This window comes from Leucoraja erinacea, chromosome 14 (genome assembly GCF_028641065.1).
Source record: "Leucoraja erinacea ecotype New England chromosome 14, Leri_hhj_1, whole genome shotgun sequence".
NCBI classification, from domain to species: domain Eukaryota; kingdom Metazoa; phylum Chordata; class Chondrichthyes; order Rajiformes; family Rajidae; genus Leucoraja; species Leucoraja erinaceus.
This window is the reverse complement of record NC_073390.1, coordinates 6,807,369-6,823,534: the sequence shown is the minus strand read 5'-3', so window position 1 is coordinate 6,823,534 and position 16,166 is coordinate 6,807,369. Positions and strand designations below refer to the sequence as shown.

The window sequence follows — 16,166 nt, the reverse complement described above, 5'->3', positions numbered from 1 at the left end:
ATTGAAGCATTCTGAAACAAATATAAAATAATCTTACAAGGGTGACCTGAAATTAAAGCATATAATTAGTTAGTTACCCAATTGTAGCTCATTTCAGACTTCAATTACTAGATCTAAACATCTATCCATTTCTTAATAAATGATTAACATTTTTAAATTGCCTAAGTGTCCAAATAATATTCACAAATAATTCACAATAAAACATGATTTTTAAATCTCATTTACATTAATTTATAGGCCAAATGGAAGGAATTTAGTGTTCAATTGCTGTAAATTAAAGTCCATTTAAATCAGCTTTCTAGTGGGATCCTGTGAATGCGCTGGTTTATAATGTTCACATTGCGCTAGATTTGTGCCCTCAAATGCCCAGAAAAATACTGCGGGATATAATGGGGTCCAAATTAGCTACTCGCAACACTAAACTTTGTATAAAGGGATCTTAAGAAGCCCTTTTTAATGTAAAAATAAACAGCCTACCTTCCGTTTTCCCCTGTATGAGATCCGACCCGTAGTCGGCGGTCGGGGGTTTAGAGGTTAATTTTTAACCTACTATTACAAGTAAAGAAAACCCTTAAAACTAAAAATAGCTCCAGCTACAGAATCTTCCAGCGATTTTTCGTTAATAATTAATTAGGCTGAAAAACCTCGATTTGAACAGCCTAGTGAAAAATCGCGTTTTAAACCTGCCCCCCTCTAAACGGCGCCAAAATCGCGCACACGGGCTGGGACAGATTTTCAGCGACGCTTCAGGTAGGCTTTGTAACATACCTACGGTATGTAGGAGCCATTTAGTCTGAGGTGTGTTCGTAGCTAGGATTCTGGCACAGACTCCCAGATAGTTTAGTTTAGTTTGATGAAGACCATGGGGAAGGTATAGTTTTCAATTATGATTGTATTGTATTGTATTGTATATCTTTATTGTCATTTCCTGAGTATTCGCATACCCAGAGGAAACAAAAAAACGTTGCTCAACCAGTGTCCATTCAGTGTGCATGAAAAAATAAATAGAAATAAAAAATACATGTATCATGAACAAATTTAACACTCTACTAAACATTCAACAGCCGTTCCGACCGGCAGCGGCACAACAGTGGCTCTGCTGCAGTGTGGGGGTTTGTGCGCGATACTTGGCAGGGGGCAAAGTCCATTTAACAGTCTTATAGCCTGTGGGAAGAAGCTGAGGAGCATCCTGCTGGTTTTGCAGCTAATGCTCCTGTACCTCTTCCCAGATGGGAGGATGGAGAAAATGTCATGCGATGGGTGGTAAGGGTCTTTGATGATGGAGATGGCTCTGTTGATACATCTCTTCCTGTATATGTCCAGCAGGAAGGGGAATGGAGCACCAATAATCCTGCTTGCAGTCTTCACTATCCTGTCTAGTTGGTGCCGTTCGTACGCCTTGCAGCTCCCGAACCAGGAAGTGATGCCGTAGGTCAGTGTGCTCTCGACAGTCCCCCTATAAAAAGTCCGTAGGTGTGTAGTGGGGAGGCCTGCTTTACGTAGTCTTCGGAGAGGGTGAAGTCGCTGCTGGGCTCTCTTGACCAGAGCTGTGGTGTTGGCCATGGACGTCAGGTCATCAGACAGATGTAGTCCTAGGAACTTCATGCTGCTGACCCTTTCCACATCAGCTCCGTCGATGTGCAGAGGTGTATGGTGTTGTTTTCCCGCCCTCCAGAAGTCAACCACCATCTCCTTAGTTTTTCCCACGTTAAGAATGAGGTTGTGGGATTTGCACCCCCTGTGAGCAGCTCCACCTCCATCCTGTACGCCGATTCATCATTGTCACTGATGAGACCCACCACTGTTGTGTCATCAGCGAACTTGTTGATGAAGTTGTTATTGAGTCTGGCAGTACATTCGTGTGTCAGCAGACTAAACAGAAGGGGTCTTGTTGCGACCTTACCTTGCGGAGCGTCCTGGTGGAGCTGAGACTTCTGCGTCGCATGATCATGAGTATGATTGAAACGTATATGCTGGAAGACTATGTACTTAAGCAGGAAGAAGATTTTATGAGTGATTTTACTATTTTGTACTACTACAATAAAGAAACTATTAATCACGAGGTTACACAAAAAAAAGCTGGAGAAACTCAGCAGGTGCAGCAGCATCTATGGAGCGAAGGAAATAGGCAATGTTTCGGGCCGAAACCCTTCTTAAGAAGGGTAAGAGGTGTTTCGGCCCGAAACATTGTCTATTTCCTTCGCTCCATAGATGCTGCTGCACCCGCTGAGTTTCTCCAGCTTTTTTTGTGTACCTTCGATTTTCCAGCATCTGCAGTTCCTTCTTGAACACTATACTCCATGTGTGGTCTCACCAAGGCCCTGTACAACTGCAGTAGAACCTCCCTGCTCCTATACTCAAATCCTTTTGCTATGAATACTAACATACCATTCGCTTTCTTCACTGCCTGCTGCACCTGCATGCCTACTTTCAATGACTGGTGTACCATGACCCCCAGGTCTCGTTGCATCTCCCCTTTTCCTAATCGGCCACCATTCAGATAATAGTCTACTTTCCTGTTCTTGCCACCAAAGTGGATAACTTGGAGATGCTGCATTCAATTCCCTCACCCAAATCATTAATATATATTGTAAATGGCTGGGGTCCCAGCACTGAGCTTTGCGGTACCCCACGAGTTGCTGCGTGCCATTGTGAAAAGGACCCGTTTACTCCTAGTCTTTGCTTCCTGTCTGCCAGCCAGTTCTCCCCATCAATACTGAACCCCCAATACTGTGTGCTTTAAGTTTGCATACTAATCTCTTATGTGGACCTTGTCGAAAGCCTTCTGAAAGTCCAGATATAACACATCCACTGGTTCTCCCTTATCCATTCTACTAATTACATCCTCGAAAAATTTTATTAGATTCGCCAGAAATGATTTACCTTTCATAAATCCATGCTGACTTGGCCCAATGATTTCACCACTTTCCAAATGTGCTGCTATCCCATCTTTAATAACCGACTCTAGCATTTTCCCTACTGCCGATGTTAGACTAACTGGTCTGTAATTCCCTGTTTTCTCTCTCCCTCCCTTTTTAAAAAGTGGGGTTACATTAGCTACCTTCCAATCCTCAGGAACTGCTCCAGAATCTAAAGAGTTTTGAAAAATTATTACTAATGCTTCCACTATTTCTGGGGCTACTTCCTTAAGTACTCTGGGTTGCAGCCTATCTGGCCCTGTGGATTTATTGGCCTTTAATCCATTCAATTTACCTAACACCACTTCCCGATTAACCTGGATTTCACTCAGTTCCTCCATCTCATTTGACCCCCGGTCCCCTGCTATTTCCAGCAGATTATTTATGTCTTCCTTAGTGAAGACAGAATCAAAGTAGTTATTCAATTGGTCTGCCATGTCCTTGTTCCCCATGATCAATTCACCTGTTTCTGACTGCAAGGGACTGCAACATCATCATGTTATCTTGTGTGTCAAAGTGCTCTTCCTAATGAATATACATTTTATTTCTCCATAGCTGAGAAAAGATGGAATGGAACAGAAACAGGTGAATTTATAATAGGAAACAAGGAAAAGGCAGACCAGTTAAACAAATACTTCACTAAAGAGACACAATTTCCCAGAAATACTAGGGGACCAAGGATCTAGTGTGACGAGAAACTGAAGGAAATTCACATTAGTCATGAAATGGTATTAGGTAAACTGTTGGGACTGAAGGAAGATAAATCCCCAGGGCCTGATGGTCTGCATCCTAGAATACTCAAGGAGGTGGCCCTAGAAATTGTGGATGCATTGGTAATCATTTTTCAATGTTCTTTAAACTGGATCAGTTCCTGTGGACTGGAGGTAGCTATGTAACACCGCTTTTTAAGAAAGGAGGGAGAGATAAAACAGAGAATTATAGACCAGATACCCTTACATCGGTATTAGGGCAGATGCTCGAGTCGATTTTTAAAGATGTAATAGCAGTGCATTTGGAAAGCAGTGACAAGATCGGTCAAAGTCGGCATGGATTTATGAAGGGGAAATCATGCTTGACTAATCTTCTGGAATTTTTTGACGATGTAACAAGTAGAATGGACAAGGGAGAGCCAGTGGATGGGGTGTATCTGGACTTCCAAAAAGTCTTTGACAAGAGATTAGTGTGCAATATTAGAGCACATGATATTGGGGGAAGGTATTGGCATGGATAGAGAACTCATTGGCAGACAGGAAGCAAAGAGTAGGAATTAATGGGTCCTTTTCAGGCAGTGACTAGTGGGATGCCGCAAGGCTCAGTGATGGGACCCCAGTATTTATATTTAGGCAAAGGGAATTAAACGTAACATCTCCAGGTTTGCGGGTGACACAAAGCTGGGGGCAGTGTGAGCTGCGAGGAGGATGCTGTGAGGCTGCAGCATGACTTGGATAGGTTGGTTGAGTGGACAGATGCATGGCAGATGCAGTATAATGTGGATAATGTGAGGTTTTCCACTTTGGAGGCAAGAACAAGGAGGCAGATTATTGTCTGAATGGTATCAGATTAGAAGGGGAGGTGCAACGAGACCTAGGTGTCCTTGTACATCAGTCACTGAAGGTAAGCATGCAGGTACAGCAGGCAGTGAAGAAAGCAAATGGCATGTTGGCCTTCGTAGCGAGAAGATTTGAGTATAGGAGCAAGGAAATCCTACTGCAGTTGTACAGGACCATGGTGAGAACACCTGGAGTATTGTGTGCAGTTTTGGTCTCCTAATTTGAGGAAGGATATTCTTGCTATTGAAGAAATGCAGCATAGGTTCACCAGGTTAATTCCTTGGAAGGCAGGACTGACATACGATGAAATACTGGAATTTAGAAGGATGAGAGGATCTTAGTGAAACATATATTCTTAAGGGATTGGACAGGCTTGATGCAGAAAAATGTTTCCCATGTTGGTGGAGTCCAGAACCAGGGTCACAGTTCTCAATGAGATTGACATGAGGAAAAACGTTTTCAGTCAGAGAGATATGAATCTGTGGATTTCTATGCCACTGAAGACAGTGGACTCTGGATGTATTCTAGAGAGAGTTAGATATAGCTCTTATGACTAACGGAATCAAGGGATATGGGGAAAAAGCAGGAACAATGTACTGATTCTGGATCATATTGAATGTTGGTGCTGGCACAAAGAGCCGAATGGCCTGCTCCTTCACCCATTTTCAATGTTTCTATGAAATATGATCACGTGATAAAGGAGCAAGAGTACTGGCCGTTAGCAAGGTATTTTACACAGACAAATAAATAATGGGAAAAAAAACCGATCTTTAAATGAAATAATGATGTCACAAATATTTTATCCAATTTTGAAAAGTTGTGTTAAGAGATTAATTATTGAAGGCAAACATGTTGCCTTCAAAACAACCAAAATAAACTCTAGGATAGAAAATGCCATCAGATAATCCATTGGAGAATGCCATTAGATATTGCATTTTTGACAGCTTCCTACCATCACAAAGCGCCGGGTTGGTTACGTTGGTGCTGAAGCCCCGACCACAACTGCATGTGAAGCTTCCGATAGTATTGATGCAGTTTTGTTGACAATTGGAGGTGTTGGTCGCACATTCGTCGATGTCTAGGAGAAAATAACCCATTATTTCATTTTACCACAAATACTGAACATGCCAAATTTCATCACATTTTCAATATATCATCATGCTAATTGTGTGTCAAAGTGCTCTTCCTAATGAATAGAATTTTTATTTCTCCATAACATCAATTTAGCACAATCATTTTAGAAGTCTGAAATTAAATTGATCCGACCACACAAGCTCACAGCAAATGATCATGAATATCGAGTTAATAATTTTGCCAGATAATCATTGGTGAATGAAGACCTGCAGATTATGTACAGTGTCCTCCCTAAAGTTTGGGACAAAGACCAATCATTTATTTATTTGCCTCTGTGCTCCACAATTTGAGATTTGTAATAGAAACAAAATCACATGTGGTTAAAGTGCACATTGTCAGATTTTAATAAAGGCCATCTTTATACATTTTGGTTTCACCGTGTAGAAATTACAGCAGTGTTTATACATAGTCCCCCCATTTCAGGGCACCATAATGTTTGGGACACAGCAGTGTCATGTAAATGAAAGTAGTGTGAAAGATACATCTTCTAGATGTGCTGGGACACATCCTCAGTGATGTGACCTGGGATCATCAGGTGTTTCGGCTCTCACTACATCAGACACCCTCGCCCAGGCGACCCAGCCGGGGTTGATCAAGCCCCGACTTGCCTCCCAGCAGCAACCGCCCAGGGATTAGCCCTCTTAATCCAAAGGCTTTCTCTGTGGCTTCGCTTGCGGATTGAATGGCCCTCTTCTTTGCCAGCCACGTAATGCCCAACTGGTTGTGGACTTTGCAGAGTGAGTGTCCTGCAAAGCCTCTACAGCCCACCTCTATGGGCTCATAGTGTACCTTCCAGTCGCTGTCCTGGCACATCTCTACCAGTTCATGGTACTTTACGCGTTTCCTCTCATTAGCCTCTTCAATGCGCTCTTCCCAGGGCACTGTCAGCTCCAGAATGATCCGCTGTTTTGTCATTTCGGAAGTGATGATCATGTCTGGCCGGAGTGATGTTGCTATGATGTACGGTGGAAATTTTAGCTGTTTGCCCAGGTTGACGTGCAGCTGCCAGTCAGTGGCTGTGTAGAGGAGGCCCGTCCTTGTTTTTGGTTGTGGTCGAGACTTCTCTCCAGCTTTGACAAAAGTGATTAATTTCTTTGGGGCATGGTGGTGTTTGCTGTTACCGATGGCAGTGGCTATGCTCTCAGCAACCACCTCAAGTACCTGGTCATGGCGCCACCGATAGCGACCTTCCCCAAGCAACTTTGGGCAGCTGCTGAGGAGATGTTCTAATGATCCTCTTCCAGAGCAAAGTGAGCTGGAAGGTGTCTCGCTCTTGCCCCAGATGTGGAGATTTGCTGGGCTTGGTAGTATGAAATGAAAGTAGTCATGTTTAGTATTTTGTTGCATATCCTTTGTATGCAATGATTGCTTGAAGTCTGCAATTCATGGACATCACCAGTTGCTGGGAGTCTTCTCTGGTGATGTTCTACCAGGCCTGTACTGCAGCCATCTTTAGCTTATGCTTGTTTTGTGGGCTCGTGCCCATCAGTTTTCTCTTCAGCATATAAAAGGCACGCTCAATAGGGTTCAGATCGGGTGATTGACTTGGCCACTCGGGAATTGACCCATTTTTAGCTTTGAAAAACTCCTTTGTTGCTTTAGCAGTATGTTTGGGATCATTGTCTTGCTGTAGAATGAACCGCCAGCCAATCCATTTTTGAGGCATTTGTTTGAACTTGAGCAGATAGGATGAGTCTATGCACTTCAGAATTCATTATGCTTCTATCATCAGCAGTTGTATCATCAATGAAGATAAGTGGGCCAGTACCTTCAGCAGCCATACATGCCAAGGCCATAACACCCCCACCACTGTGTTTCACAGATGAGGTGGTATGCTTTGGATCATGGACAATTCCTTCTCTCCTCCATACATTGTTCATGCCATCACTTAATCTTTGTCTCATCTGTCCGAAATACCTTTTTCCAGAACTGTGCTTACTCTTTTAAGTACTTTTTTCAAAATGTAACCTGGCCATCCTAATTTTGCGACTAACCAGTTTGCATCTTGCAGTTTAGCCTCTGTATTTCTGTTCATGAAGTTTTCTGCTGGCAGTGGTCATTGACAAATCCACACCTCACTCCTGAAGAGTGTTTCTGATCTGTCGGGCAGCTGTTTTGGGGATTTTTCTTTATTATAGAGAGAATTCTTCTGTCATCAGCTGTGGAGGTCTTCTTTGGCTTGCCAGTCCCTTTGCAATTAGTCAGCTCACAAATGCTCTCTTTCTTCTTAATGATGTTCCAAGCAGTTGATTTTGGTAAGCCGATGGTTTAGCTGATGTCTCTAATAGTTTAATTCTTGTTTCTCAGTCTCATAATGGCTTCTTTGACTTTCATTGGCACAACTTTGGTCCTCATGTTGATAAACAGCAATAAAAGTTTCCAAAGGTGATGGAAAGACTGGAGGAAAGACAAGGTGCTGAGAGCTCTCTTATACAGTGCATTCAGAAAGATCCCTTCACTTTTTCCACATTTTCCTATTTTCTATGTTTCTATATTGGAGACGATCAGCCATGATCACAATGAATGGCGGTGCTGGTTCAAAGGGCTGAATGGCCTCCTCCTCCAGCTATTTTCTATGTTACGTTACAGCCTTATTTTAAAATGGATTAAACTGTTTTTTTTATCATCAATCTACACACAATACCCCAGATTGAAGAAGAAAACACAGGTGTTTAGAAATCTTTGAAAAGTAATTAAAAATAATTAACTGAAATATCACATTTGCATAAGTATTCAGACCCTTTGCTATGACACTCAAAATTGAGCTTAGATGCATCGTGTTTCCATCGATTATCCTTGAGATGTTTCTACAACTTGATTAGAGTCCATGATTAAATTGATTGAACATGATTTGGAAAGGCACACACCTGTCTATATAAGGTCCCACAGTTGTCAGAGCAAAAACCAAGCCATGAAGAGGAAGGAATTGTCCATCGACGTCCAAGACACAGATGGGTATAAACATTTTCTGCAGCATTGCATGTCCAGAAGAGCACAGTGGCCTCCGTCATTCTTCATTTTATGGAAGAACTTTGGAACCACAAGGACTGTTCATAGAGCTGGCTGCCTGGCCAAACTGAGAAAGAGGGGATAAGGGCCTTGGTCAGGGAGGTGACCAAAAACCTGATGGTCACTCTGACAGAGCGCCAGAGTTCCATTGTGGAGATGGGAGAACCTTCCAGAAGGCCAACTATATCTGCAGCAATCCACCAATCTGGCCTTTATTGTAGAGTGGCCAGACGGAAGCCACTCCTCAGTAAAAGGCACATGACAGCACGCTTGGAGTTTTCCACAAGGCACCTAAAGGAGTCTCAGACAATGGGAAACAAGATTCTCTGGTCTGATGAAATTAAGATTCAACTCTTTGGCCCGAATGCCAAGCGTCAAGTCTGGAGGAAACCAGGCACCGCTCAACACCTGGCCAATATTATACCTACGGTGAAGCATGGTGGTTGCAGCAACAAACTATGAGGATGTTTTCCAGCGACAGGGACTGGGAGACTACTCAGGATCGTGGGAAAGATGAACGCAGCAAAGTACAGAGAGAACCTCGATGAAAACCTGCTCCAGAGCGTTCTAGACTTCAGACTGGGGAAGAGGTTCACCTTCCAACAGCACAACGACCCTAAGCACACAGCCAAGACAATGCAGGAGTGGCTTTGTGACAAATTTGTAAATGTCCTTGAGTGGCCCAGCCAGAGCCAGACTAGATCCCGATTGAACAACTCTGGAGGGGCCTGAAAATAGCTGTGCATCAATGCTCCTCATCCAACCTGACAGAGCTTCAGAGGATCTGCAGAAAAGAATGGAAGAAATTACCCAAATACAGGTGTGTCAACCTTGTAGCGTCATACCCAAGAAGACTTGAGGCTGTAATCGCTGCCAAATGTGCCTCAACAAAGAACTGAGTAAAGAGTTTAAATACTGATGTAAATGTGATATTTCAGTTATATCTTTATAATTACTTTGCAAAAATGTCTAAACACCTGTTTTCGCTTTTTTATTATGGTGTATTGTGTGTAGATTGATGATATTAAAAAAAAAAGATTTTAATCAATTTTAGAATAAGTCTGTAACGTTACAAAATGTGAAAAAAGTGAAGGGGTCTGAATGCTTTCTGAATGCACTGTACCTGCATTAAGGAGGCATTTAAACATACCTGAGCAATTACAAACACCTGTGAAGCCATGTATCCCAAACATTATGGTGCCCTGAAATGGGGGGACTATGTTTTTAACACAGCTGTAATTTCTACATGGTGTAATAAAATGCATATACATACCCTTTTATAAAATCTGACCATATGCACTTTAACCACATGTGATTTTTCTCAATTACAAATCTCAATTTATGGAATACAGACGCAAATAAATAAATGATGGGTCTTTGTCCCAAACATTATAGGGGGCACAAAATAAAATTGATCCTACCACATAAGCTCACAGCAAATCATCATAAATCTTCAGTTAATAATTTTGCCAGAGAACACTTGCTGAATGAAGACCTGTAGAGTATGTAGGTCAAATAGAACCACAAGGTGGAATATTTGCTGAAAAATTCTGATGCACTCTCATGGATATTTTAAGGAGACAGAGCACAAGTTTCTGACTCCCATTCCAGTCATTGGATTCTAGCCACCAGATTCAGATCCGACTAGTACGGTGTTGCATCTTTTCTACATTGAAATGTGTCTCCAAATTCCATTGTGGGAGGCAAGTTTGAGGATGCCCAATTTGTGAAGTTTGACCAACCATGTGGTGTGAAGAAGAGAGCAGTGGGCAGGGAGGAGAGGAGGTTCGGATTGGAAGAAAAGAGGCAAGGGGTGAATACCAGAAACCTTCTGATTAGAAAGTATAAAGTTGGGAAGGATTTGACCAACATACCTTTTGGTAAAGAGATTGGGTCACAGATGAGCTGATTGTTTGATGGGGAAGCTAGATACCTTCAGACTGGATGGCGTGAAGGGCAGGGAACTAAAGGCAATAAGATTGGATTACAGGCAGTAAGGAGGTAACATGGAGACAGATTGCAACGTGTTCAGTGCTCAGGGTTCGACATGAGGCAGTCATTTATAACGGTGGAAGCTGGAGATGAATTGGGGATTTTCTGATTGTGCAGAGGTGGGGCTGAAATAGGACACGGGATTACAGGTTGCTGGGGTTGGGAGCTTTGGTGCAGTGCAAGATCCATAATTATTAGATGACTTGCCTGGGAGGAATAACTGCGCAATATAATCGTAATATATTTAAAAATCTCCATTGCTTGGAGACTAACAAATGTAATAAATAATAATAATAATACATTTCATTTATGGGCGCCTTTCAAGTCAAGAGTCTCAAGGAGACCTTACAAAAATGTAGCAAGTAGGGGAAAAACATGTAAGGGGAATGAAATAAATAGTAGAGACATGACTAGTACACAAATTAAAGACAGAAATTCAGTTCAAAACACAATGTGAGACAATTCAAGCACAGATGAAAAGGGAGGGGGACGTGGGGCTAAGGATAGGCAGAGGTGAAGAGATGGGTCTTGAGGCGGGACTGGAAGATGGTGAGGGACACGGAATTGTGGATCAGTTGGGGGAGGGAGTTCCAGAGCCTGGGAGCTGCCCTGGAGAAGGCTCTGTTCCCAAAACTGCGGAGGTTGGACTTGTGGATGGAGAGGAGACCGGCTGATGTGGATCTGAGGGACCATGAGGGTTGGTAGGGGGAGAGGAGGTCAGTGAGATATGGGGGGGCCAGATGGTAGAGGGCTTTGTAGGTGAGGACCAGGATTTTGTAGGTGATCCGGTGCGAGATGGGAAGCCAGTGAAGTTGTTTGAGGACTGGAGTGATGTGATGCCAGGATTTGGTGTGGGTGATGAGTCGGGCGGCTGCGTTCTGGACCAGTTGGAGTAGGTTGACGTAGGTGGAGTTGATGCCAAGGAGAAGCGAGTTGCAGTAGTCCAGTCGGGAGGAGATGAAGGCATGGATGAGTCTTTCAGCAGCGGGAGGTGTGTGAGAGGGTCTGATTTTGGCGATGTTGTGGAGGTGAAAGAAGGAGGTTTTAATGACATGGCGGATGTGAGGCTCAAGGGAGAGGGTGGAATCAAAGATCACACCAAGGTTGCGGGCCTGGGGAGATGGGGAGACAGCGGTGCCGTCGATGGTTAGAGTGGGGTTATTGATTTTGCTGAGTGTGGATTTGGAGCATATGAGGAGGAATTCTGTTTTATCGCTGTTGAGTTTGAGGAAGTTATGTTGCATCCAGGTTTTTATAGATGACAAACAGGAGTTGATATGGGAGAGGGGGGGGGTTGTGAACGGATTTGGTGCCGAGGTAGATCTGGGTGTCATCGGCGTAACAGTGGAAGTCCAGGTTGAAGTGGCGGAATATCTGACCAAGTGGGAGGATGTAGATGATGAAGTACGGAATACGGAGCCATGGGGAACACCTTGAGTGACTGTGGCTGTAGCAGAGGTGTGGTTATGGAGAGAGATGAAGTGGGATCTGTTGGAAAGGTAGGAACAGAGCCAGCTGAGTGCAGAACCTTCAATGCCAAGGTCCCCAAGTCTGGTGAGCAGGATGTAATGGTTCACTGTATCGAAGGCTGCGCTCAGGTCAAGGAGGATGAGGATATTGAGGGAATCAGTGTCAGCAGAGGTGAGGAGGTCGTTGAGGACTTTGAGGAAAGCAGTTTCTGTGCTATGGAGGGGGCGAAAGCCAGTTTGGAGGTGTTCAAGTAGGTTATACGCAAGGAGGTGGGAATGAAGTTGCGACGCAATGATACGCTCCAGGGTTTTTGAAAGAAAGGGGAGGTTTGAGATTGGGTGGTAGTTAATAAGAGAGGAGGGATCAAGACCAGGTTTCTTTAAGATTGGTATAACAGCAGCAGTTTTGAAAGCGGAGGGGACAATTCCTTGGGACAATGAGGAGTTGAAGAGATTAGTGAGGTAGGGGCAGAGAACGGGGAGGCAGGACTTCAGCAGGGGAGTGGGCAGAGTGTTGAGGGAGCAACGGGTTTGGAAGAGCTGATGAGTTTGGAGATTTCAGTAGAGGTGACCAGGTCACACTGGGAGAGGAAGCAATGTGGAGGAGGGGTAAGGAGGTCAGTGGAGATTTTGAAAGGAGAGGCCTTGGTAGGTGGTGGAGTAGATGCTGGGGGGTCGGGTACAGGGGATAAAGATTGATAGATGGTGCTGATTTTATCAGCGAAAAAGTGGAGGAATGAGTTGCAGAGATCCGGAGTAGAAGTAGGGAGAGTGTTGGCTCGAGGCTTGAGGAGGTTGCCCACAGTGGAGAAGAGGGTTCTGTGGTTAAGGCAGGGGTCGGTGAATATGGAGGAGAGGTGGGCAGATTTTGCAGCAATGAGGGCATCTTTGTAATCAGTGAGGTGGAGTTTGTAAGCTTCATGGTGGACTGTGAGAGATGATTTCTTTGTGAGTCGTTCAAGTCGGCGACCAGTCTGTTTCATGTTACGAAGTGCATGTGTGTACCAGGGTGAAGATATGTTGAAAGTTACGGTTCTTGTTTTGAGGGGGGCCAGAATGTTAAGGGAGGTAGACAAGGTGGAGTTGAGATGGTTTGTGAGATCATCAGGTGAGATGGGGGTTGAGTCCAGGGGGAGAGTGGTGGAGACAAGTTCAGAGAGATGGTGGGGATCGATGGATTTTAGATTACGGAAGGTGATTTCTCGGAGGAAGAGGGGTCGAGGTGTCGGAGAAGGGATGGTGAACCGTATAAGCTTATGATCAGAGAGGGGGAAGAGGCATGGATGGAAGTCGAGTACCGGTTGGTTTGTGGAGCAGACCAGGTCAAGGATGTGACGTTTGTCATGGGTGGGAAAGGTGACGTGCTGAGTGAGAGAGAAGTTGTCAAGTAAAAAGGCGAATTCAGATGCAAGCTTGCAGGTGGGGGAGTCCATATGAATATTTAAGTCACCAAGTAGCAGCAGACGTGGGGAGAGGGATGAGGCAAGTGTGAGGAGTTCAGTGATGTCAGATAGCAAGGATAAATAAAGTATATTTGTGCACAGTTTGGCATATTAGTCACACATTGATCAATATCTGAAGAAAACAATCCAATCACTCCAGTATCAAAACAAAAACAAAACTACTGGAAGATCTCAACCCGTCAAGTGACTTCTGCAAAAATAGGGACCAGTTGGCATTTTGGTTCAATGATGCTTTCTCAGGACGAGGGTAGAGTGGGGGGTTTACAGTTTTAAAAGCATAGCCGGGGAAAGGAGTGGCAAGTTAGAGAAAAGATGGAATGGAAACAGGATCAGGTGTTAAAGGAGCAAGAGTACTGGCCGTTAGCAAGGTAAGTCTGATCATTAAATGAAATAATGATGTTACAAATATTTTATCCAATTTCAAACGGTTGTGGTAAGTGATTAATTATTGAAGACAAACATGTTGCCTTAAAAACAATCAAAATTAAATCTCCAATCAGAAATGCCATCAGCCAATCCATTAGAGAATGCCATCAGATAGTCTGCATGTTTCACAGCTTCCTACCATCACAAAGCGCAGGGTTCTCCACGTTGGTTCTGTAGCCTGGACCACAACTGCATCTGAAGCTTCCAATTGTGTTGGTGCAGATTTGTTCACAATTGGAGACTTTGGTTGCACATACATTGATGTCTAGGAGAAAATATCCAATTATTTCATTTTACAACAAAAACTGTACCCGCCATAATGTTTGGGACAAAGACCCGTCGTCTGAAGAAGGGTTTCGGCCCGAAACGTTGCCTATTTCTTTCGCTCCATAGATGCTGCTGTACCCACTGAGTTTCTCCAGCATTTTTGTCTACCTTCGATTTTCCAGCATCTGCAGTTCCTTCTTAAACACCCATCATTTATTATTTGCCTCTGTTCCTCACAATTTGAGAGTGATAGACCCAATGATATGAACATTTAATTCACTAATTTTAAGTAACAACTCCCACTTTCCTCTCCTCTCATCCCTGTGGCCCCATCGACCATTTTTTTCACCATCCCATCTCCCCTGTTCCCATCCACCATTATCCCACCCTATGTTTATATATTTCACTCCTCTTCTCTCGTTATCAGACCCCCGTTTGTCTCCTTTAGCTTTTGAAAACTCATTTGCTAATCAAACCGCCCCTCACCTGTATCCACCTGCCACTTGCCAGACTTTGTCTTGCTCACACCTCTTGTCTGGGTTTCTCACCTAGACTACAATCAGTCTGAAGAAGAATCCCATTTTATCCAGAGATGCTGACTGACCTGTTGAGTTACTCCAGCACTTTGTGTTTCACTCAAGATTCCAGCATGAAAATGTAACATGAAATTTACGGTTTATATTTAAGTGCTTGTAATAGATCTAGATTATTTGCCAGAATTTGTCAGAATTTGTTATTTTCATAATTATTCATCAACTGATTCTGTGTTACTGTGGTCAGAAAACAATGAGAAAGACTCTGCACATTGTAAACGGACAAATCTTTCTGTACTCACTACTTTCTGATGTTGTGGAAGTGACATCAGTTGTTGTTTCACTTGTTTGTGGTGGGGTGGAGCTCTGGGTGGATGTTTCTGTTGTGCTCGTCGATGATGATGGAACTGATGTTAACGTTGTATCAGGAGGAGTAGTTGCCGTAGTAGATCCTCTTGTAGCTGCAGTAAAACACAGATATTCAGCATGGAATGTAACATGAAATTAAATGCATTTTCCCTTCCCTCACAAGATGTGCCCATTGTGCTCATTGTCTCTGAAGTGAATGGTTTTGTGTTTGATGATGGAACTGACGTTAACATTGTATCAGGAGGAGTAGTTGCAGTGGTAGCAGTTGTTGTAGCTGCTTTATAACACAGATACTCAGCATGAAATGTAACGTAAATGCCTTTCTTCACTTTCACATACAAAGTGTAAGGTAGCAATGCATGGTAGATATTTCTGTGACAGCGCACCTTTTATAATAATGGTTTGATGTCATATGATAGAGATGTGGTTCATCAAGATCGGTTGTATTAGGGGTCCCCGTGAGTGCGTAGTTGCAATATATTAGTAGTTGTAACAGGAGGATATACAATATCAGCACATACATCAGGTTAAATTGCAATAGAAGGTCAACAGGCATATTTATAGCAAGTGTAGTTGTAAACAGAATGACTGAAAATAGCATAGTTTGTTACGGGAGTATTTGTAACATATGTACTTGAGGCAGGAGGGATTGTAATATTAAGAACTATAGTAGAAACAGAAACATCTGAATCTTTGCTTGGTGCAAAGGATACATTTTGACGGTTGTTGATGAATCTGCAAAAAAGTACTAATTCCATTAAGAAGGAACTGCAGATGTTGGAAAATTGAAGATAGACAAAAATGCGGGAGAAACTCGGCGGGTGAGGCATCATCAATGGAACGAAGGAAGTAGGCAACGTTTCAGATTCGGGTTCTAGTGAGGGTGGGGGAGGTGGCGGGAAGAAGAAAGGAAGAGGTGGAGACGGTGGGCTGAGGGAGAGCTGGGAAGGGGAGGAGAAAGCAGGGACTACCTGAAATTGGAGAAGTCAATGTTCATACCGCGAGGGTGTAAACTGCCCAAGCGAAATATGAGGTG

General features: G+C 43.5%; 2 protein-coding genes across 48 annotated transcripts in view; both read right to left on the bottom strand.

Moving 5' to 3' along the window:
* The window catches only part of LOC129703226 (mucin-2-like), a 177,536-nt gene that overhangs the window by 38,898 nt on the left and 122,472 nt on the right, over positions 1-16,166 (bottom strand). The gene's annotated exons all lie outside the window — the stretch shown is intronic.
* The window catches only part of LOC129703227 (fibulin-1-like), a 78,220-nt gene that overhangs the window by 23,193 nt on the left and 38,861 nt on the right, over positions 1-16,166 (bottom strand). The window contains exons 3-4 of the mRNA XM_055645507.1: positions 14,101-14,226; positions 5,421-5,546 (exon numbers count right to left, since the gene is read on the bottom strand). Of these exons, the coding sequence (XP_055501482.1) occupies positions 5,421-5,546; positions 14,101-14,226 (252 nt within the window). The remainder of the gene's footprint in view (positions 1-5,420; positions 5,547-14,100; positions 14,227-16,166) is intronic.